The sequence below is a fragment of the Amphibalanus amphitrite genome, unplaced genomic scaffold (assembly GCF_019059575.1).
Source record: "Amphibalanus amphitrite isolate SeventyFive unplaced genomic scaffold, NRLGWU_Aamphi_draft 000522F_arrow, whole genome shotgun sequence".
In the NCBI taxonomy this organism is placed as follows: domain Eukaryota; kingdom Metazoa; phylum Arthropoda; class Thecostraca; order Balanomorpha; family Balanidae; genus Amphibalanus; species Amphibalanus amphitrite.
The window spans coordinates 75684-100294 of NW_024882016.1; the positions used below are offsets into that span (position 1 = coordinate 75684).

At 49.7% G+C, this 24611-nt stretch overlaps 1 protein-coding gene across 1 annotated transcript in view; it reads left to right on the plus strand.

The window, feature by feature from the left end:
- The window catches only part of LOC122393200 (lateral signaling target protein 2 homolog), a 41550-nt gene that overhangs the window by 15305 nt on the left and 1634 nt on the right, over positions 1 to 24611 (plus strand). Inside the window, exons 3-10 of the mRNA XM_043389029.1 lie at positions 12313 to 12444; positions 14747 to 14863; positions 16120 to 16295; positions 18924 to 19095; positions 20233 to 20699; positions 20935 to 21171; positions 21549 to 21713; positions 24347 to 24492. Of these exons, the coding sequence (XP_043244964.1) occupies positions 12313 to 12444; positions 14747 to 14863; positions 16120 to 16295; positions 18924 to 19095; positions 20233 to 20699; positions 20935 to 21171; positions 21549 to 21713; positions 24347 to 24492 (1612 nt within the window). The remainder of the gene's footprint in view (positions 1 to 12312; positions 12445 to 14746; positions 14864 to 16119; positions 16296 to 18923; positions 19096 to 20232; positions 20700 to 20934; positions 21172 to 21548; positions 21714 to 24346; positions 24493 to 24611) is intronic.

Sequence of the window (24611 nt, forward strand, 5' to 3'; positions counted from 1 at the left end):
TGCGTGCACATTCAAATTGCATATGTTGCATATGGCACGTTGGGCGGACCCCTTCGATTTCGCTCAAAATCACAGGAATGATGCTCCTTGACCTCCTGAACACGAAAGTAGTGCTCCTTTTGACCGACATCAAAGACTTTTCCAGATATACGCATGCGTGCACATTCAAATTGCATATGTTGCATATGGCACGTTGGGCGGACCCCTTCGATTTCGCTCAAAATCACAGGAATGATGCTCCTTGACCTCCTGAACACGAAAACAGTGCTACTTTTGACCGACATCAAAGACTTTTCCAGATATACGCATCCGTGCACATTCAAATTGCATATGTTGCATATGGCACGTTGGGCGGACCCCTTCGATTTCGTTCAAAATCACAGGAATGATGCTCCTTGACCTCCTGAACACGAAAATAGTGCTCCTTTAGACCGACATCAAATACTTTTCCAGATATACGCATGCGTGCACATTCAAATTGCATATGTTGCATATGGCACGTTGGGCGGACCCCTTCGATTTCGCTCAAAATCACAGGAATGATGCTCCTTCACCTCCTGAACACGAAAATAGTGCTCCTTTTGACCGACATCAAAGACTTTTCCAGATATACGCATGCGTGCACATTCAAATTGCATATGTTGCATATGGCACGTTGGGCGGACCCCTTCGATTTCGTTCAAAATCACAGGAATGATGCTCCTTGACCTCCTGAACACGAAAATAGTGCTCCTTTAGACCGACATCAAAGACTTTTCCAGATATACGCATGCGTGCACATTCAAATTGCATATGTTGCATATGGCACGTTGGGCGGACCCCTTCGATTTCGCTCAAAATCACAGGAATGATGCTCCTTCACCTCCTGAACACGAAAATAGTGCTCCTTTTGACCGACATCAAAGACTTTTCCAGATATACGCATGCGTGCACATTCAAATTGCATATGTTGCATATGGCACGTTGGGCGGACCCCTTCGATTTCGTTCAAAATCACAGGAATGATGCTCCTTGACCTCCTGAACACGAAAGTATGTAGTGCTCCTTTTGACCGACATCAAAGACTTTTCCAGATATACGCATGCGTGCACATTCAAATTGCATATGTTGCATATGGCACGTTGGGCGGACCCCTTCGATTTCGCTCAAAATCACAGGAATGATGCTCCTTGACCTCCTGAACACGAAAACAGTGCTACTTTTAACCGACATCAAAGACTTTTCCAGATATACGCATCCGTGCACATTCAAATTGCATATGTTGCATATGGCACGTTGGGCGGACCCCTTCGATTTCGTTCAAAATCACAGGAATGATGCTCCTTGACCTCCTGAACACGAAAATAGTGCTCCTTTTGACCGACATCAAAGACTTTTCCAGATATACGCATGCGTGCACATTCAAATTGCATATGTTGCATATGGCACGTTGGGCGGACCCCTTCGATTTCGCTCAAAATCACAGGAATGATGCTCCTTGACCTCCTGAACACGAAAATAGTGCTCCTTTTGACCGACATCAAAGACTTTTCCAGATATACGCATGCGTGCACATTCAAATTGCATATGTTGCATATGGCACGTTGGGCGGACCCCTTCGATTTCGCTCAAAATCACAGGAATGATGCTCCTTGACCTCCTGAACACAAAAATAGTGCTCCTTTTGACCGACATCAAAGACTTTTCCAGATATACGCATGCGTGCACATTCAAATTGCATATGTTGCATATGGCACGTTGGGCGGACCCCTTCGATTTCGCTCAAAATCACAGGAATGATGCTCCTTGACCTCCTGAACACGAAAGTAGTGCTCCTTTTGACCGACATCAAAGACTTTTCCAGATATACGCATGCGTGCACATTCAAATTGCATATGTTGCATATGGCACGTTGGGCGGACCCCTTCGATTTCGCTCAAAATCACAGGAATGATGCTCCTTGACCTCCTGAACACGAAAACAGTGCTACTTTTGACCGACATCAAAGACTTTTCCAGATATACGCATCCGTGCACATTCAAATTGCATATGTTGCATATGGCACGTTGGGCGGACCCCTTCGATTTCGTTCAAAATCACAGGAATGATGCTCCTTGACCTCCTGAACACGAAAATAGTGCTCCTTTAGACCGACATCAAAGACTTTTCCAGATATACGCATGCGTGCACATTCAAATTGCATATGTTGCATATGGCACGTTGGGCGGACCCCTTCGATTTCGCTCAAAATCACAGGAATGATGCTCCTTCACCTCCTGAACACGAAAATAGTGCTCCTTTTGACCGACATCAAAGACTTTTCCAGATATACGCATGCGTGCACATTCAAATTGCATATGTTGCATATGGCACGTTGGGCGGACCCCTTCGATTTCGCTCAAAATCACAGGAATGATGCTCCTTGACCTCCTGAACACGAAAACAGTGCTACTTTTGACCGACATCAAAGACTTTTCCAGATATACGCATGCGTGCACATTCAAATTGCATATGTTGCATATGGCACGTTGGGCGGACCCCTTCGATTTCGTTCAAAATCACAGGAATGATGCTCCTTGACCTCCTGAACACGAAAATAGTGCTCCTTTTGACCGACATCAAAGACTTTTCCAGATATACGCATGCGTGCACATAGTCGTTTTGAGTCTAGAAGCTTCTAAAGAGGCCAATGTTTGGCTATACACCCCGTAAGTGGTCTTTAGGCATACGAGTCAATGCAGAGGTCAACTTAGCGGTCTCTCCTGCCTAAACTAAGAAAGATACAGAAACCCGGTTACCACCATTCGATAGTCCTTGAATGTATCTACAACACATAGGAAATTCAAGGTCTTGACGTTTTTGGTCTGGCTGCCAGATGACGCCAAAATTGACATATATTCGCGCCACCTGGTGGGCAGTTGTAGAAGATCGAGGAAAATGCGGTTCTAATATGTTGTAGCCACATCCATTCTGCATCGACTGAAACTAGAAACTTGAAGATCGGTGTAGTCGTATTGAATGTAGAAGCTTCTAAAGGGACCTATGTTTGTCTATGCACCCCTTAAGTGGTCTTTAGGCATGCGAGTCAATTCAGAGGTCAACTTAACGGTCTCTCTTGCCTAAACTAAGAAAGATACAGAAATCCGGTTACCGCCATTCGATATTCCTTGAATGTATCTATAACATATAGGAAATTCAAGGTCTTGACGTTTTTGGTCTGGTCTCTTAAGAAGCTTCTAGACTCAAAACGACTGAACCGATATTCAAGTTTCTAGTGTCAGTCGATGCAGAATTGATGTGGCTACAACATGTTAGAAATGCATTTTCTTCGAATTTCTACAACTGCCCACCAGGTGGCGCAAATATATGTCAAATTTGGCACCATCTGGCGGCCAGACCAAAAACGTCCAAACCTTGCATTTCCTATATGTTGTAGATATATTCAAGGACTATCAAATGACGGTAACCGGGTTTCTGTATCTTTCTTAGTTTAGGCAGGAGAGACCGTTAAGTTGACCTCTGTATTGACTCGTATGCCTAAAGACCACTTAAGGGGTGTATAGCCAAACATTGGTCTCTTTAGAAGCTTTTAGACTCAAAACGACTGAATTGATCTTCAAGTTTCTAGTGTCATTCGATGCAGAATTGACGTGGCTACAACATGTTAGAACCGCATTTTCGTCGAACTTCTACAACTGCCCACCAGGTGGCGCAAATATATGTCAAATTTGGCGTCATCGGGCGGCCAGACCAAAAACGTCAAGACCTTGAATTTCCTATGTGTTGTAGATACATTCAAGGTCTATCGAATGGCGGTAACAGGTTTTCTGTATCTTTCTTAGTTTAGGCAGGAGAGACCGTTAAGTTGACCTCTGTATTGACTCGTATGCCTAAAGACCACTAAAGGGGTGTATAGACAAACATTGGTCTCTTAAGAAGCTTCTAGAATCAAAACGACTGAACCGATCTTCAAGTTTCTAGTGTCAGTCGATGCAGAATTGATGTGGCTACAACATGTTAGAACCGTATTTTCGTCGAACTTCTACAACTGCCCACCAGGTGGCGCAAATATATGTCAACTTTGGCGCCATCTGGCGGCCAGACCAAAAACGAAAAGACCCTGAATGTCCTATATGATGTAGATACATTCAAGGACTATTGAATGGCGGTAATTGGGTTTCTGTATCTTTCTTAGTTTAGGCAGGAGAGACCGTTAAGTTGACCTCTGTATTGACTCGTATGCCTAAAGACCACTTAAGGGGTGTATAGCCAAACATTGGTCTCTTTAGAAGCTTTTAGACTCAAAACGACTGAATTGATCTTCAAGTTTCTAGTGTGATTCGATGCAGAATTGATGTGGCAACAACATGTTAGAACCGCATTTTCGTCGAATTTCTACAACTGCCCACCAGGTGGCGCAAATATATGTCAAATTGGGCGCCATCTGGCGGCCAGACCAAAAACGTCAAGACCTTCAGTTTCCTATGTTTTGTAGATACATTCAAGGACTGTCGAATGCTGGTAACCGGGTTTCTGTATCTTTCTTAGTTTAGGCAGGAGAGACCGTTAAATTGACCTCTGCATTGACTCGTATGCCTAAAGACCACTTACGGGGTGTATAGCCAAACAATGGTCTCTTTAGAAGCTTCTAGACTCAAAACGACTGAATTGATCTTCAAGTTTCTAGTGTCAGTCGATGCAGAATTGACGTGGCTACAACATGTTAGAACAGCATTTTCGTCGAATTTCTCCAACTGCCCACCAGGTGGCGCAAATATATGTCAAATTTAGCGCAATCTGGCGGCCAGACCAAAAACGTCAAGACCTTGAATTTCCTATATGTTATAGATACATTCAAGGACTATTGAATACCGGTAATCGAATTTCTGTATCTTTCTTAGTTTAGGCAGGAGAGACCGTTAAGTTGACCTCTGTATTGACTCGTATGCCTAAAGACCACTAAAGGGTGCATAGACGAACATAGGTCTCTTTAGAAGCTTCTACATTCAATACGACTACACCGATCTTCAAGTTTCTAGTGTCAGTCGATGCAGAATGGATGTGGCTACAACATACTAGAACCGCATTTTCGTCGATCTTCTACAACTGCCCACCAGGTGGCGCGAATATATGTCAACTTTGGTGTCATCTGGCGGCCAGACCAAAAACGTCAAGACCTTGAATTTCCTATATGTTGTAGATACATTCAAGGACAATCGAATGGCGGTAACCGAGTTTCTGTATCTTTCTTAGTTTAGGCAGGAGAGACCGTTAAGTTGACCTCTGTATTGACTCGTATGCCTAAAAACCACTTAAGGGATGTATAGACAAACATTGGTCTCTTAAGAAGCTTCTAGACTCAAAACGACTGAACCGATATTCAAGTTTCTAAAGTCAGTCGATGCAGAATTGATGTGGCTACAACATGTTAGAACCGCATTTTCTTCGAATTTCCACAACTGCCCACCAGGTGGCGCAAATATATGTCAAATTTGGCACCATCTGGCGGCCAGACCAAAAACGGCCAAACCTTGAATTTCCCATGTTTTGTAGATACATTCAAGGACTGTCGAATGGTGGTAACCGGGTTTCTGTATCTCTCTTTGTTTAGGCAGGAGAGACCGTTGAGTTGACCTCTGAATTGACTCGCATGCCTAAAGACCACCTAAGGGGTGCATAGACAAACATAGGTCTCTTTAGAAGCTTCTACATTCAATACGACTACACTGATCTTCAAGTTTCTAGTGTCAGTCGATGCAGAATGGATGTGGCTACAACATATTAGAACCGCATTTTCGTCAAGCTTCTACAACTGCCCACCAGGTGGCGCAAATAAATGTCCTTTTTGGCGTCATCTGGCGGCCAGACCAAAAACGTCAAGACCTTGAATTTCCTATGTGTTGTAGATACATTCAAGTACTATCGAATGGTGGTAACCGGATTTCTGTATCTTTCTTAGTTTAGGCAGGAGAGACCGTTAAGTTGACCTCTGCATTGACTCGTATGCCTAAAGACCACTTACGGGGTGTATAGCCAAACATTGGCCTCTTTAGAAGCTTCTAGACTCAAAACGACTGAATTGATCTTCAAGTTTCTAGTGTCAGTCGATGCAGAATTGACGTGGCTACAACATGTTAGAACCGCATTTTCGTCAGGCTTCTAGAACTGCCCACCAGGTGGCGCAAATATATGTCAAGCTTGGTGCCATCTGGCGGCCAGACCGAAAACGTCAAGACCTTGAATTTCCTCTAAGTTGTAGATACATTCAAGGACTATCGAATGGCGGTAACAGAATTTCTGTATCTTTCTTAGTTTAGGCAGGAGAGACCGTTAAGTTGACCTCTGTATTAACTCGTATGCCTAAAGACCACTAAAGGGGTGTATAGACAAACATTGGTCTCTTAAGAAGCTTCTAGACTCAAAACGACTGAACCGATCTTCAAGTTTCTAGTGTCAGTCGATGCAGAATTGATGTGGCTACAACATGTTAGAACCGCATTTTCGTCGAACTTCTACAACTGCCCACCAGGTGGCGCAAATATATGTCAACTTTGGCTGAACAAACATAGGTCTCTTTAGAAGCTTCTACATTCAATACGACTACACTGATCTTCAAGTTTCTAGTGTCAGTCGATGCAGAATGGATGGGGCTACAACATATCAGAACCGCATTTTCGTCGATCTTCTACAACTGCCCACCAGGTGGCGCAAATTTATGTCAACTTTGGCGTCATCTGGCGGCCAGACCAAAAGCGTCAAGACCTTGAATTTCCTATGTGTTGTAGATACATTCAAGGACTATCGAATAATGGCAACCGGGTTTCTGTATCTTTCTTAGTTTAGGCAGGAGAGACCGTTAAGTTGACCTCTGCATTGACTCGTATGCCTAAAGACCACTTACGGGGTGTATAGCCAAACATTGGTCTCTTTAGAAGCTTTTAGACTCAAAACGACTGAAATGATCTTCAAGTTTCTAGTGTCATTCGATGCAGAATTGATGTGGCTAATCGAAGGGCCACATCAATTCGAAATCGAAGGGGTCCGCCCAACGTGCCATATGCAACATATGCAATTTGAATGTGCACGGATGCGTATATCTGGAAAAGTCTTTGATGTCGGTCAAAAGGAGCACTATTTTCGTGTTCAGGAGGTCAAGGAGCATCATTCCTGTGATTTTGAACGAAATCGAAGGGGTCCGCCCAACGTGCCATATGCAACATATGCAATTTGAATGTGCACGCATGCGTATATCTGGAAAAGTCTTTGATGTCGGTCAAAAGGAGCACTATTTTCGTGTTCAGGAGGTCAAGGAGCATCATTCCTGTGATTTTGAACGAAATCGAAGGGGTCCGCCCAACGTGCCATATGCAACATATGCAATTTGAATGTGCACGCATGCGTATATCTGGAAAAGTCTTTGATGTCGGTCAAAAGTAGCACTGTTTTTCGTATTCAGGAGGTTAAGGAGCATCATTCCTGTGATTTTGAACGAAATCGAAGGGGTCCGCCCAACGTGCCATATGCAACATATGCAATTTGAATGTGCACGGATGCGTATATCTGGAAAAGTCTTTGATGTCGGTCAAAAGTAGCACTGTTTTCGTGTTCAGGAGGTCAAGGAGCATCATTCCTGTGATTTTGAGCGAAATCGAAGGGGTCCGCCCAACGTGCCATATGCAACATATGCAATTTGAATGTGCACGCATGCGTATATCTGGAAAAGTCTTTGATGTCGGTCAAAAGGAGCACTACTTTCGTGTTCAGGAGGTCAAGGAGCATCATTCCTGTGATTTTGAGCGAAATCGAAGGGGTCCGCCCAACGTGCCATATGCAACATATGCAATTTGAATGTGCACGCATGCGTATATCTGGAAAAGTCTTTGATGTCGGCCAAAAGGAGCACTATTTTCGTGTTCAGGAGGTCAAGGAGCATCATTCCTGTGATTTTGAACGAAATCGAAGGGGTCCGCCCAACGTGCCATATGCAACATATGCAATTTGAATGTGCACGGATGCGTATATCTGGAAAAGTCTTTGATGTCGGTCAAAAGTAGCACTGTTTTCGTGTTCAGGAGGTCAAGGAGCATCATTCCTGTGATTTTGAGCGAAATCGAAGGGGTCCGCCCAACGTGCCATATGCAACATATGCAATTTGAATGTGCACGCATGCGTATATCTGGAAAAGTCTTTGATGTCGGTCAAAAGGAGCACTACTTTCGTGTTCAGGAGGTCAAGGAGCATCATTCCTGTGATTTTGAGCGAAATCGAAGGGGTCCGCCCAACGTGCCATATGCAACATATGCAATTTGAATGTGCACGCATGCGTATATCTGGAAAAGTCTTTGATGTCGGTCAAAAGGAGCACTGTTTTCGTGTTCAGGAGGTCAAGGAGCATCATTCCTGTGATTTTGAGCGAAATCGAAGGGGTCCGCCCAACGTGCCATATGCAACATATGCAATTTGAATGTGCACGCATGCGTATATCTGGAAAAGTCTTTGATGTCGGTCAAAAGTAGCACTGTTTTCGTGTTCAGGAGGTTAAGGAGCATCATTCCTGTGATTTTGAGCGAAATCGAAGGGGTCCGCCCAACGTGCCATATGCAACATATGCAATTTGAATGTGCACGCATGCGTATATCTGGAAAAGTCTTTGATGTCGGTCAAAAGGAGCACTATTTTCGTGTTCAGGAGGTCAAGGAGCATCATTCCTGTGATTTTGAGCGAAATCGAAGGGGTCCGCCCAACGTGCCATATGCAACATATGCAATTTGAACGTGCACGCATGCGTATATCTGGAAAAGTCTTTGATGTCGGTCAAAAGGAGCACTATTTTCGTGTTCAGGAGGTCAAGGAGCATCATTCCAGTGATTTTGAACGAAATCGAAGGGGTCCGCCCAACGTGCCATATGCAACATATGCAATTTGAATGTGCACGCATGCGTATATCTGGAAAAGTCTTTGATGTCGGTCAAAAGGAGCACTATTTTCGTGTTCAGGAGGTCAAGGAGCATCATTCCTGTGATTTTGAACGAAATCGAAGGGGTCCGCCCAACGTGCCATATGCAACATATGCAATTTGAATGTGCACGGATGCGTATATCTGGAAAAGTCTTTGATGTCGGTCAAAAGTAGCACTGTTTTCGTGTTCAGGAGGTCAAGGAGCATCATTCCTGTGATTTTGAGCGAAATCGAAGGGGTCCGCCCAACGTGCCATATGCAACATATGCAATTTGAATGTGCACGCATGCGTATATCTGGAAAAGTCTTTGATGTCGGTCAAAAGGAGCACTATTTTCGTGTTCAGGAGGTCAAGGAGCATCATTCCTGTGATTTTGAGCGAAATCGAAGGGGTCCGCCCAACGTGCCATATGCAACATATGCAATTTGAATGTGCACGCATGCGTATATCTGGAAAAGTCTTTGATGTCGGTCAAAAGGAGCACTATTTTCGTGTTCAGGAGGTCAAGGAGCATCATTCCTGTGATTTTGAACGAAATCGAAGGGGTCCGCCCAACGTGCCATATGCAACATATGCAATTTGAATGTGCACGCATGCGTATATCTGGAAAAGTCTTTGATGTCGGTCAAAAGTAGCACTGTTTTCGTGTTCAGGAGGTCAAGGAGCATCATTCCTGTGATTTTGAGCGAAATCGAAGGGGTCCGCCCAACGTGCCATATGCAACATATGCAATTTGAATGTGCACGGATGCGTATATCTGGAAAAGTCTTTGATGTCGGTCAAAAGGAGCACTATTTTCGTGTTCAGGAGGTCAAGGAGCATCATTCCTGTGATTTTGAACGAAATCGAAGGGGTCCGCCCAACGTGCCATATGCAACATATGCAATTTGAATGTGCACGCATGCGTATATCTGGAAAAGTCTTTGATGTCGGTCAAAAGGAGCACTATTTTCGTGTTCAGGAGGTCAAGGAGCATCATTCCTGTGATTTTGAACGAAATCGAAGGGGTCCGCCCAACGTGCCATATGCAACATATGCAATTTGAATGTGCACGGATGCGTATATCTGGAAAAGTCTTTGATGTCGGTTAAAAGTAGCACTGTTTTCGTGTTCAGGAGGTCAAGGAGCATCATTCCTGTGATTTTGAGCGAAATCGAAGGGGTCCGCCCAACGTGCCATATGCAACATATGCAATTTGAATGTGCACGCATGCGTATATCTGGAAAAAGTCTTTGATGTCGGTCAAAAGGAGCACTACTTTCGTGTTCAGGAGGTCAAGGAGCATCATTCCTGTGATTTTGAGCGAAATCAAAGGGGTCCGCCCAACGTGCCATATGCAACATATGCAATTTGAATGTGCACGCATGCGTATATCTGGAAAAGTCTTTGATGTCGGTCAAAAGAAGCACTATTTTCGTGTTCAGGAGGTCAAGGAGCATCATTCCTGTGATTTTGAACGAAATCGAAGGGGTCCGCCCAACGTGCCATATGCAACATATGCAATTTGAATGTGCACGCATGCGTATATCTGGAAAAGTCTTTGATGTCGGTCAAAAGTAGCACTGTTTTCGTGTTCAGGAGGTCAAGGAGCATCATTCCTGTGATTTTGAGCGAAATCGAAGGGGTCCGCCCAACGTGCCATATGCAACATATGCAATTTGAATGTGCACGGATGCGTATATCTGGAAAAGTCTTTGATGTCGGTCAAAAGGAGCACTATTTTCGTGTTCAGGAGGTCAAGGAGCATCATTCCTGTGATTTTGAACGAAATCGAAGGGGTCCGCCCAACGTGCCATATGCAACATATGCAATTTGAATGTGCACGCATGCGTATATCTGGAAAAGTCTTTGATGTCGGTCAAAAGGAGCACTATTTTCGTGTTCAGGAGGTCAAGGAGCATCATTCCTGTGATTTTGAACGAAATCGAAGGGGTCCGCCCAACGTGCCATATGCAACATATGCAATTTGAATGTGCACGGATGCGTATATCTGGAAAAGTCTTTGATGTCGGTTAAAAGTAGCACTGTTTTCGTGTTCAGGAGGTCAAGGAGCATCATTCCTGTGATTTTGAGCGAAATCGAAGGGGTCCGCCCAACGTGCCATATGCAACATATGCAATTTGAATGTGCACGCATGCGTATATCTGGAAAAAGTCTTTGATGTCGGTCAAAAGGAGCACTACTTTCGTGTTCAGGAGGTCAAGGAGCATCATTCCTGTGATTTTGAGCGAAATCAAAGGGGTCCGCCCAACGTGCCATATGCAACATATGCAATTTGAATGTGCACGCATGCGTATATCTGGAAAAGTCTTTGATGTCGGTCAAAAGAAGCACTATTTTCGTGTTCAGGAGGTCAAGGAGCATCATTCCTGTGACTTTGAACGAAATCGGAGGGGTCCGGCAAGTTCACTTTAGGACGAGAAATCTGAATATCACTTGTATTTACCTCTTGGCTTTGCTCAATAGGTTTATCGACTGTTTTTCGCCCTTTGGTCTAACAATGCCTCTGGTGCTTAAGTATATTGTTATTGCAGTATGTATAGCTAATGTCCTTCATAAATACGAAGCTGTCACGTGTAAAACGACTCCAAAAAGTGAGAAAAATTGCATGACCTTGAACGACCTTGAACTTTAGAGACTTCTCCTGAGAAAACTATGCGACCCCGTTTGATGCAAATTAGTTTTTTGTAAAGCACTACTGAGTCTTAATCATTTCTGAAATTTTCTTGAAATTTGATGAGGTCCGATTTTTCCGGGAAGTTTACTAACCAGAATATTGTACTAGTAAAACAAACGTGAATAACTTGGAAAATACTTAATGTCGGTAAATAAAAAGATGATTTTTGCACTTAGGAGCTCATGGTCTATCTGCTGTGCAATTTTCAGCCAAATCGAAGGGGTCCGCGAATGTGCACGCGAATCTGAATGTGAATATGATGCAACTATATGCACGTGGAATTTGTGACTATGTCAAAACATGGCGCATGGACGGCTGAGATTTGCGCAGTAGCTGAAATGTTATATTTGTATAGCAAACAGCTGCTTTGCGGTTGCTCTGAGGCAGTGGTAGCGATCTCCATTTATTATTTTTTAGATAAAGCATCCCTTTTGATTCTTGATGAATGATAGGAGACAATTTTGTTTTGGAATTTGGACTCGTGCTTCACGTAGCTGCAGCCCGCCCAGATTTATGTATTTTTCATAGAAGGTGTTGCGAAATTACCCTTACCGTTCATAGTTACTTCCCGTGCGTGGAGACTTGAATTCATTCTTTTTCTGTGGTAATGCCAAGGCGTTTTTATCTCCCAACCCGCGCATGCCGCTGTGTATATTGGCCATCGCTGAAGCATCTTCTCCGCCCCTCTGACCTTCAGGTTCTGAGCATCTGCAACCACATGTTGGACGAAGTGGTGGGGGAGGACCGGGCGCCACGCGACTTCCGCGCCAAATTTCCCGACGATGTGCTGCAGGAGAACCTGGCTGGCCAGCTCTGGTTCGGCGCGGAGGTGAGTTCGGCTAGCTGTATGTTATTTGAATAGTGACGAGTGGAGAATGCCTGGAGGGATATAAGGAGTCATTGAATATGGCAGAGATAGAGTGCGAGGACGCCATTGATGACGTTGGGTGCCTGGATGGAGCTGTGAATATTTGAGCACTGAGGACGCCACTGATAACGTCTGAAAAGGCTGTGGGAACGTCATTGATGACGCGCCAGAGATATGAGTGATGACGTCTGGCTGGTGTGTCAGACGCCATCGATGACTCTGGACTGAGATGTGAGAACGTATGACGCTGGATGGAGTATGTCACGCCATTGATGACGTCTGGAGCGGGCTTGAGCCGTCATTGATGACGTCTGAACGCGGTGTGAAGACGCCACTGACGTTTATTCCGTGCCGGGAGTCCCCGTGGTCCGTACTTCCCGAACTCATTCCTTATCGTTGAAACGTAGACGCGGCGCGGTGCGCTGTGTACCCAGTTGTGTCTTTGAAGTGCGAAATATTTTCCTGAACTGAAATAGCTATTTGAATATAGGGTTCTGTTGAGCAAGTAATATTCATTCTGCCTAGCGGAGAGTGGATAGAATATTCTAACTACTCTTTAATTGTGTTGAGGGGATGTATCTTTCTCTACCGTACCACTCATCATGCAAAAACATGTCTTCGTGACTACTGTAAAATGGAAAATCCAGCGGCACCTTATCTGCCTGGTAGACCCGCGCCGACCCGCAGCGCGGTCGCTCGGCTCTCAGGGCCGTCCGTGTCAGTGTGCCGGCCGAGGTCGGACAAGGCCGTGCCGCTACCGCCCGCCGCTCACCCCTGCACGCCACTGATTGCACAGCGGTCCCGGCGGGCAGAGATGGTATCGGGCAGGGAGTGACGCGCCGACGGACGGAATTCGCTGTACTAGAGCCATCAGCGCAGCGGGGAGTGCGAGGTCGTGTTTACCGTGTGATCCTCACTTTTTTATACACTTATCGGGCTCGTTTGCGTGGATAATTAGTGAGGATTTGATTGGATTTGCTCCGTTTTACCGGCGCGAAGTTCTCCGTTTGTCGAGAAACTGAGTCGCGAGCGGGAGACCCCTGCCACCCATCCACGCACGTTGAGCGGCTATGTGGGCTAAGTGGGTGTTCCCGTTATGATTGTCGGCGCGGTGCCGCCGTGCCGCCTACGACCCGGGTGCACGGGTGCGGGGAGGGCAGGCACATCCTGTCACGGCTGGTCGACTGTGTGTTGGTGCATCCGACGGCGGCCGTGCCGCTCCGGTGCCCGCGCCGCCTGCCGTGACCCCCCCCCCCCCTCCCGGAGCAGGTCGGAGCCTCCGCTGTAAGCCACAGGGACCTCAGCGGTGACGAGGATTGTTTGGTGGCCTGCTGTACACTCGGGGGCAGATTGATGTTCCACCACTCCCCACCCATCGGGCTCCCATGGCTCAGCACTGGCTGCTGCCAGTGTTGCCTGCCCTCAGCACTGATCAGCACTGCCTGCCAGTGCCAGTGCTGCCAGTGCTGCCACTGGCAGCAGCCAGTGCTGAGCCATGGGAGCCCGATAGATAGGGAGTGGTGGAACATCACTCTGCCCCCGAGTGTACCAATCTGTCGGTTTAGGACCGAGCGGCGGCGGCTGTGGGGGGGGGGGGGGGCTGGAATTCCAGCGCTGGCGTGTTTATCCATTAGGTCTGTGCTGTCGCCAGTGTGTGGCTCGGTTACGGGAGAGTTTGGTCGGACGGGGCCGCTGCCGGGATCCCGGACTCGCCAGATCCAACCGGAGCAGCGCGGCTGCTCCAACCCCTCTGTCGCGGTTGTGCAATGTGCAATCTTCCAGTACCGGAGGGAATGCAGACGGCTCTCGAGTACTGGCTACCTGGGAAAGTGCGGGCTGTGTCCGATAGTTAGGCTGTTTGTAGGAGTTGTGAGCGCTGGTTTGGCTGTTTGCGGGAACAGAATATGACTGATGTTTGTATCATCGCCATGTGTTTGTGTCTGTGTTATTGTTACTACCGGCGGTAGCACAGTTGGGTGTGCATCTGTGTCGAGGCTACACACACCCAACATCCGTCCGTGTGTGACGTGCTATCGACCGACTGTAGTGCCCGACGTCTGTCCCCTTGTACGATGTCCTGATCCGTATTCTACGGTGCCCGACGTTCATCCACCGTCTTTCCGTCCGTGTTTAACATTCCCCTTTTCCTGCTTATCGTACAGTGTCCTGCGTCTGTCCGGCCGTCACATCCTCGGCTCACTCCGGACAGCCCGGTGTCAATCCGTCCATCTGAGTCTAACATCCCCCGTTCCTCTGCCGACAGTGTCTGGCCGCCGGCTCTTGCATCATGAACCGGGAGATGGAGAGCGCCGGCATGCGTCCGCTGGCCAAGGCTGTCACCAAGAGCCTGGAGAACGTCCGAGCGCTGCTGCGTGAACAGGTCGGCAAACAGGGCCCGTCCTGCCGCCCCCGCCCCGCCCCCGCCCCCGCCCCCGCCCGGCGCTCCGTGCGCGTCTGAGAATGACGCAACATCACTCAGAGACGTACGGGGGGAACTGGTTTGGTGGCATTCGTGATTGGCGGGCTCGGGTTCGAGAAACCTGTCATCAGAGTTGTTAGAGCAGATGCCAGAGCCGCGGTGAACTGCGGTTAGCGACCTGTTATAACTGATATCAGACTATTCCCGTGTCTTTTCGTCATGTCTGCAACTGTATCAGTTATGTGACTAACGTGTAGTATGCTGCTATGGTTCCTTTCCGTACTATTTTACGGTCCTTCATTCGTGTCCTGCCACGTTAAGGCTCCCTTCCCTCCCCTATCGCTCTGGTCAACACAGGCGACTCGCCGGCGTCACAGGCACAAGCGGTGCTGACTCTACAAATGTCAAAGGGTGTCGTGCAGTGAAGCCGTAGCTTGCCATTGGGACACATCAGCAGCGGTTTCTGCCGGGCTATTTGCTAACTGGTGATCGTTCAGGCAAATGGGCATTGTTTGAAGCATTAGATATGTGAATGTTGTTTTGCAATAAGTGATTGCGAAATGAGGTTAATAATGAGTGTTGTTGGGCTGTTTAAAAATCACCAGTTAGGCGCGCGACAGAAAAGTTTCAGTCCAACACAATTAAATGGTCTCAATTACACGAGTTGTCTGCCTCAGCTCCTTATTTTTTAATAGTAAAGCTTGGGGATGTATGGTTATTTCAGTGTTATTTACACTACACTCTGTTATGATCAAATGTTGGATGTTAGGCTAACAACTTTCTTAACCACAAGTCATAACTTGTTAACTGAATGCTTCCATAGCACGAGCTCAGTTTTGGACTTATAGACTTGGTGTGCGTGATATTCACGAAGTTCCACTTTGGTTGTGTTAAATTCGAGCAGGATTCATGCAGCGTGGCTAAAATTGAGGACTCGATTAGTCCCTTTCCGCAATTTGGTGAGTAAAGGGGAGCGTCACTCCGAGTCTGACATATTCCGTTATCATTTCCGTCGACCACATGCCCTCCCAATCGCCGTCCCAGAAAGACTGCAGCCCTGCAATCAGTCACGCCACTGTGTGTTGTTTGTCACCCTTCCCCTCCCCGCCCTGGCGGGCTTCCCAATCCATCACCCCCCCCCCCTTCCATCGCTCTACGTTATAATCCCGCCATTGACCATCAGCCGCCGCCTCTAACAGTCGCCCTCTCCCCGACAGTGCCTAAAGTCGCCACAAGAGTTCACCGAGAAACTGTGCGAGTCGCTGAAGATCTTTGACCGGCTATTCGCCGAGTTCGAGCTGCGTTACGTCAGCGCCATGGTAACGGTCAAGTCGGCCAAGGAGTACGCCCTTATACAGAATGTCATAGCGCTCTTCTCCGAGACCGTGCAGAGGTGAGAGATGCTACACGTGTTTTTTTTTTGTTATTGGCCTGTATTTGTGTGTGTACGGATTTGAGCGTCAATTCACCTTGTTCATAAAGTTGCAGTGTGCATTGTGCTATAGCATGCTATAGGTATGAAATTCCACAGGGACCTTGAGCGAATAAAGGATGTGAGCTCAAATTTATTGGCTTAGGAGCTGATCTGTTGTCCATTGCCAAACTTATATAAAGCAGTGGTCGTATTCTTAAAATTATTGTCATGCGATACGAAGCTGGTTTGTTTATTTACCATATTCAAAGACCCGCCGTAAGTCCGTGCTTTCGAGTGTTTGGTTGGCCCAGCCCGCCTTCATAAAAGAATGAGTACCGCCCCAACAGGTCGATACCAGAGGTCGTGCGTAGCAGATACTTCGGTAACCGGGGTACTAGTCGCGTAATGGTAGTCTTGGAACCTGATCATTTATAAATCACACCATGGTAATTGATTGGTGCGTTGGTGGCCGACCCATCGGCTTTTTCTATTCCATCGACTTTTTCTGTGTAGTAGCTGATTACGTGTTGCTCACAATATGGTTACGGAAGTGAATGGTGATTCCGCGCTGTCCTTGTGAACATCAGTTTCTGTAAACATCCACTCTTCCACACGAAAAAAAACGTAAGCTTCTCTTATGGTCATTCTGAAAAAAAATACTGTAGTGCAGATAGTCTGTATTTTTTTCTTTGACCGTGAATTTGTCAGTGGTTTCCCCCAGCCAGCACTATTCCTCCCCACCACGGCCGGTCGCGCCCGTCTGTTCCTACTCGAACCCACCCGTGGCCAGCGCCGGACGCGGGTCCATCGCTACATACCATCTCGCGTGTACTAAGACCGATCGGTTCACTAAAAGGCTAGGAATCCGGGCTACCTATCACGAAAGGCTGGTTCGCCACTGAATGGCGCACGAACGGAGCGGTACGGTTTTTTGGTGGTTTTGTCAGTCGTAAATATAGTGGCCCTCGCATGCTCAGGCATATTGATAATTGCAAGGGACGACTCAGTGCTCAACACAATGTTCTGGACTTCGATCATCGTATCTTTGCCGTTCGCTTTGGGGTCGTGGAGGAACAAGCGTATACCTGTCCCGACCAGGGCTGCGGAGTCGGAGTCGGAGTCGGAGTCGGAGTCGGCCGGAGTCGACAGTTTTGGCCGGAGTCGGAGTCGGAGTCGGAGTCGATATTTTTTCGCCGACTCCGACTCCGGCCCGGAGTCGGAGTCGGTTTTTGTGTCGGAATATATTTTGGGTGAGTTTTACCGTTCAGTGAGGTTTTACTCATTTCCGTCACCTTGCATTCGCCCAACGAAAGTAAAAAGAACCTCTGGTTATGCAATCTGACAATAGAACCGGACTGGGCTCAACCATCGCTGACGCCATGGAGCGCCGACAGCGCACCCTGTTCGAATGTGATGCGTTCTTAGCGGCTTTGTACGTTGATGTCCGCTATCGTCTGCTGCTGGATGAGGTTGACATTCGCCAGGCCGAACGGGCGTTCACAAGCGTGGTACATCGCGAGCGGCAGCTCAGGAGGGGCATGGAGAGGCCGTCGGAGAACCGGACCGGGCAGCAAACAGATGGCGCCACAGGCTCCAAGGACGGCAGCGGCTCCAGCGAAGACGAGCTGGAGCGAGATCTGGACGCGCTGCAACAGCAGCGTCAGCAGAAGGCGGAGGAGCAACAGCCGTCGCTCATCGAGGACCTGGAAAAGGTCAGCAAGCTGCAGACAAGGACTAAATGTAAGACTGCCTACGACGGAATCGCGGACGGGTTCCCAGCTCAACTACAGCCGGCAGCGTGGACTCTCACGGCCCTACCCGTCACACAAGTAAGCGTGGAGCGGCTGTTCTCCGCCCTGAAATATATCGTGAGTGACGCCCGATCGTCTAGGAAGCCCGATCTGGTCGAGGCCGTACTCCTGCTGCGCACGAACTGGTAGATGTCTCGTCTCCGAGTCTGCGTGCTGTACAAGTGCACTGTACTGTACACGGTAGGTACGTTCGCCAAACATTTGTTTCTGCTTGCGCAATAAAGGCAAACAGGCATGATGCATCTTTGATATATGGGAAATAGGTACTGAAGGTCGGAGTCGGAGCTGGAGTCGGAGTCGGAGTCGGAGTCGATTTTTTCAGGCCGGAGTCGGAGTCGGAGTCGGAGTCGCTCAAATTCCGTCGACTCCGCAGCCCTGGTCCCGACGATGTGCTATGTAGCATGGTCCACCACCCCCGGCGACCATTGACGTCCTGCTGGGTGCGTGACCCAGCTCATGACGTGTCACAGAAGCACGCAGTCCCCGTGGGCCTACGTGACCCGCCTCGCTCACACATCGCGTCATACATACAGACATTCCATATACAGCGGCGATGTGCCTGTGTGGCCCACCCAGAGTCGGTGGTAACTGAACCTATAGGACACGGTGTCCCTGTGCCCCGTGTGAGGCCTGAGGTCAGTGGTAAGTGAAGATGTGTGACAGACACAGCGTCCCTCTGAACAGCTGTGTGACCCGACTCTGTTGCCTGTGTGACCTATCGTCCCAGTGACATGTGTGACCTGCCCCTGTGACCTGACCCGCCCCTGTGACCTGACTCGCCCCGCTCCCCCGGCAGGGCGCTGCGCCTGGGTCTGCTGAGTCAGGAGCAGCTGGATCTGTACGATCCGGCTCTCATGTTCACCATCCCTCGGCTGGCCATAGTCGCCGGGCTGGTCATCTACCCGGATGGACCGCTGCGGCTCGATCAGGATATCGCGGACATTTCGGAACTCTTCCGACCGTTCAAGGTAGGCGGACGCTGGGCAGACGGTCGCGAGGCGGGTGGTCGTGGGTCTGGTAGGGGTTGTTTCCTGGGCTGTGTTTCCGGGGTTTGGTGAGGGTGTTATGATTGGGGTAGGTTCCGGGTGGCATGGTTCCGCTTCTGAACTGGATCGGGGTACATGGCGCTTCCGGGAAAAGACAGGGCACAGGCGGACGCGGGGTCGCGCTACACACTTCCCTGAACGGTCGATATGTGGGCGACAAAAAACAAAAACAAAAAACGCACGGCACAGACACAACTCGTGATGCGGCGCCTGTAACATTGAGCGGTAGTTTCTCAGCGGGATCGGCGTGCTTCGTGTAGGGTTATGTGACGCTTAGAAAGCATCCAACTGTAAACATCACTTCTCGAGTATCGGTGACGATAGGGTTTCTTTGCTTATCGAGCCGTTGTCAAGTGCGATCGCAAATAGGCAAAGCTGAGTCATCCGACTCGATAGCACCCTTTGACGGCTCGACTTTATTTCGCGCGTGTCATGCATTCAGCGGAGCCCTTCTCAGCGCGATAGTGGAGCCACTCATGTCCGAGTCTCAGTGGTTTGTATGGCCCGTGGAGGTTTATCACGTACCATTCACGCCTCGCTCCGCTGCCGCTGTTGACGCTCGGACCTCTGAGGATAGGGGAGGGGAGGGGGACCTCGTCTGCTCGTGCGCGCCACGTGCCCCTGTGCGTCATGTGCGGCGCCCCAGAACGGACGGTGACCGACGGACGTCTGCTCAGCGTTACTAGATCGGGACCAAGGTCGGTGTGGCGCCGCCGCCGCCATACATTCGCCCCCTCCCCCCGTCTGGTACCCCCCCCCCCCTCCCGTCCGCTCCACTGACTGAGTGACCCGTAGTGTCCCACTCCCGGCTGTTCGCACCACACGCATTGTGAGCAGTAAACATGCGTGATGGCGCACACATGCTGCTCCGAATCGACCGATCGACCAGCCAGACAGTGTTTGTAATGGTAGCGCCGATGTCATGACACTGTTTGCTTGTCTGCTGCAGCTGCAGTGTTGGTTCTAGAATGATAAGGTTTGTTGTCATTTTAAGCTCTTGCGCAAGCTGTACGACCGCCTGCCTCAAGTGCAGCTCATTTTATCATCTCTCCGTTTCAGAATCTGCTGTGTAAGATCCGCGAGCTGCTATGGACGCTCAGTAAGGCCGAGCTCTACGCTCTGGAGAAGGCCCTCTGCTCGGTGGACGAACCCATCAACACGGTGGCCAGTGACGTGCCCTCGGCACCCGACGCCTACCCCATGCCCGACATCGACGCGTTCGTGGCCGAGTTCTACTCCAAGAACCCGGGCTGTCGGCGGAGTGTCAGCCGCTCAGCGTGTCGGGAGACGGAGGCGCGTCTGCGTCAGTTCCACCCGGGCAGCCGCTCGCACCGGCGCCGGCGCGGCCAGGGCGGCTCCGGCAGCGGCTCGAACGGCCACCGCCGGCTGGCGAGGAGCGGGGCCACTGCTGAGGAGGCGGCGGCCACCGGCGCCCCGGCAGACCAGCGCCGCGGGTCAGCCACGGAGCCGGCCGCCAGGGGCCGCGTCGGAAGGGTGCCCATCATCGCCTGCGACTACGGCAGCCGGTAGGTGGTGCTGTGGGGCGCTGGATGGTGTGGGCGAGTCGGGCATTGTGGTAGGAACAGTTTGAGTCGTGTTGAGGTTATTATTCTCTTTACTCTGTAGATTTGGTAATTTGTATGCGCCTGGTATACATTTAATTCACCACGGCACTGGGTTACGGAGTGTGACAGCCGTTAAGTACTGAGCAGTACCGTCCACCACTCTGCACTGATGTCTTTCCCCACTCCTCGCCCGCAGCCTGGACCAGCGCCGGGACGTGGAGCGTCAGGTGGCCTCCATCGTGGACGACCTGGTGGGCCTGGCCGTCTCAGAGGCGGAGCGGCGCGCTCAGTCTGCCGAGGAACCCGAGCCGCCCGCCGCCCCCGCCCCCGCCCCCGCCCCCGGGCACAGCGGCACCGGCAGACACCGCAAGAAGAAGCTAACCCGCGCTCCGTGCGGCAGCGCCGGAGGCCTGCTCTACCAGCACAACCACTGGTGGGTGTCGGCGGCTGCAGGTCTGGGGTGGGACTGTGTGCTAACGTGTCGATAGGTAGTGAGCTTGAGGCAAATTGGTGTGGTTATATCTTTTGTTTCTTTCCTGATTTATTGTTAGTGTGCTGGTGAGTATCACTCTGCAGTCTAAACTCTACATACGTAGCCTGCAATAATGTTCGTTCCATCTAGTGAATTTGGACTCACTTTCATGTTGTATTTTTTACGGTTGATAGAAATGCGTGGTGTTATGTAAAGTTATGTAAGAGAGGGCCAAACCCTGCCCATGACGCACTAGCGATGCTACCAGTGTCGCAGAAGCATCTGATTTTCTCCTCCCGCTGTCGTCTGACGGACCCTCCCCGCCTTCCGTCCGTCAGCTCGCCGGGCGGCGCTCCGGCCGAGGGCAGCAGCCACCAGTCGTCCCAGTCCGGCTCCGACTCTAGTGACGACGAGCGGCCCACGCGCAGCGGAGACCGAGAGATCGCGCTGGCCATCCAGGCGGCCGAGATCGCCACGCGCAGCCGGTCCCGCGCGCGCTTCAAGTCAGTACATAGGAGCGGGTGGCAGCGTGAGGGGACGGTGGGACAGTGGTCTGCTGGCTGGTCAGTAATTGGAAACTCGAGTAAAAAGACTGAATTTTCGTTCGTTTAGCATGGATGAGCAATAGGGTGTGTCACTAGAAACAGATCAAGCGCTTCCGCTGATTTTCCTTGTCCCTGTGTCTATGGAAGCCCATTGGTGCAGTTCTTTTTCCCATGCATCGAAAATTCGATCGGCGCCGGCTGAAAGAAGTTCGGGATTTATCGTGGCGCCCGGCGTTGCAGTCTCCATGTTTGGCGTAATGCCTTTGATGACACTAACACCAGCCGCGCGCGTCTTCGCCTGTTAACGTCGACAGACGCTGTCAATACGGATGTAAGCAATGCAAACGAGGCAGTATCCTCTATTGAGACAACGGTTACACAGAAAAGATGCATCTTTGCCATTCAATAGCAAACTGAATTCAACTCAATTAGCATTTGCCTTACCTTGCATTGTGTTCAGGGAACCGATTTTCTTGCAGGCCTCCTTTGCGGAGATGTTGCCCGCCCGCACGGCTCTGGTGAGCTGATACAGCAGGAGTTGGTCGCTGCTGAGGTCCGCGATGATGTTGTCCGGCAGATCCAGCTCTGGGCCGCTCACCGGTCGGAACTTCACGGGAGAAAGACGGTGCACGGAGGCGCCGGCTGCCTGGCCCAACGGCCCCGTGAATGATCCGGGTCCACTGGTTTTGCCGTCCAAGTTCTGGAAAACTTCCCTCAGTACAAGCTCATTCGAGTGCAGCTGGCAGCTTGTCTCATCCGGCATCTTTCTCTCCATACTTTTTTCGGGTCGACCAGCAATTCTGTTTTGCCGCTCGCTACGCGACCGACATCCGTCTAAAAACCATTGATGACGGCCGCTACAGCACGGTTGGATAAACCATACCTTGTCGGTCAGCTGCCAGTGCAGTGTTTGTCATATCATCATCGTTTGAGTCTTTGATGCATTCCTTCATCTCAAATTCACTTGTGACGTCTTCATTACTGTCGTTGGTGTCGGTCGTTGCCGACGAGTCTACCTGGCCTGTCTCGTCGATATTGACGCCGTTGGAATAGGTACGGAGGTGGGAAGGACCAGCTTGACCCACGTCGCCCCTCCCCTCGTTCCGCTCCCGTCTCAAGGCTCGCAGTCTTACGTCGTTTCCTCGTCTCCTCGTAGTCCACACCAACCAGTCTCATCTTCCAAACTCCTCTCTGGTCTCGAAGGAATGCTATTTCCGCTGGCGGTACCCAGTTTGAAAGCGGACAGGTACAGCTTCGCCGATCTTTACAGCGGCAGCGGGCGATGTCAAAAAGCTTACGAAACAGACTCGCTTCAGGAACACTTTGTTTCGTTTGTCCCTCCCACATTCTTTCGGACACCTTGTTCGATCGGCGAAATCTTTCGTAGACTTGCTTTACCTTCCGAACCACATTGTGCATTTGTATCGTTGGTATGCCCTCACTCGACCACATTGCAACCACCGCCTCCGCTGCTTCACGTAAACATGCAGTGACTGTCCGCTCACTTTTTCTATCCTCTGCCAAGAGTCTCACATAGTTCACTACATCTCTGTTGGTAGGCAGCTGATTTACCCGCAGCACACTAGGAGACCCGATAACAAAATGTTTCGGCTTGCTTCACCACGGCATCACTGCGGCACGAATAGTCCGATTCGATTGCACCACACGCACTTCTGCTCACGCCGCAGCTGAAACCAGACTGACTCACGTTCTTTGCAAGCTCGTGTGTCTCTGGGAGACAGCACATGACTCGAAAGCCGACACATTGTGTTGCCGACGGAGGGGTGATACCCGAGACCCCGCTCATGTTTCCCTCTGTCCATCCGTGCTCTCATTCTCCCTGCCCCACTCGTGATAGTCTTGCCAAGGCTGCAGCGTGATCCTATTACATACAGTAGCGGCGGAACACCTTCAATTAAGGGGGGGGGGGGCACTGCCGACTTCTGGTCCCATTCTTTCCATGCAACGCCCATAGGGCTAATGTTAAAATACCAAAATCAAAGGGGGGCACGGTGCCCCGGTGCCCTCCCCGTTCCGTTCCGCCGCCTAAGTCCTATTATATGGATCATCTGTGAGTCCCTGAATGGCCTCAACACATTAAAATGATAGTATGTTTCGTCCGACGTCCATTTAAACAAGAAATAGCAATCGAATTTTAACCGTCAAACGGCGTTGGCCGCTACAGGCCGACGGCGAGTCATATGGCTGGTGTTAGCGCTACGGTACGCATTGTGTTCAGTATGGAGACTTCAACGCCGGGCGCCACGAGAAATGTCGAAATTGATTGGGCCCGCGCCGCCTGAATTTTCGGTGCAGCGAAAAAAGAACAGTGCCAATGGGCTTCAATGAACCCAGAGACAAGGAATATCCGCGGAAGCGCTTGATCTGAGACAAAAATATTTGATATGACACACCCTAATGAGCAATGTAGAATTTAGAATATAATACTCCTTGTTCATCAGATTCAGTAATTATGCTCACAGTATCATTAGCTGTGAAGTGGCCCATTCGATTCAGCTGATGTGATGCTGACCACGAGCCTACGCTGTTGGCCGGATGTGTGTACCATTACAGTCGTGTTGTGTCTTCAGGGACAGCCAGGACCTGATTCACCGTCTGTTTGTCTGCATTTCGGGAGTGGCCGACCAGCTTCAGACCAACTTCGCCTCAGACCTGCGCAACATCCTCAAGGTGGTCTTCCAGATCAACGCCACGCCCGAGGAGGATTCCAGCGGAGGTGAGATAATTCTGTCCCTGGAATGTTACGTGCCTGACTGCGTCAAAAGCAACATCTCAATTTGTTGAGCTACCTCAAGAGCGTGTAACTCAAGTGTAAAATCCACATGGGAACGACGT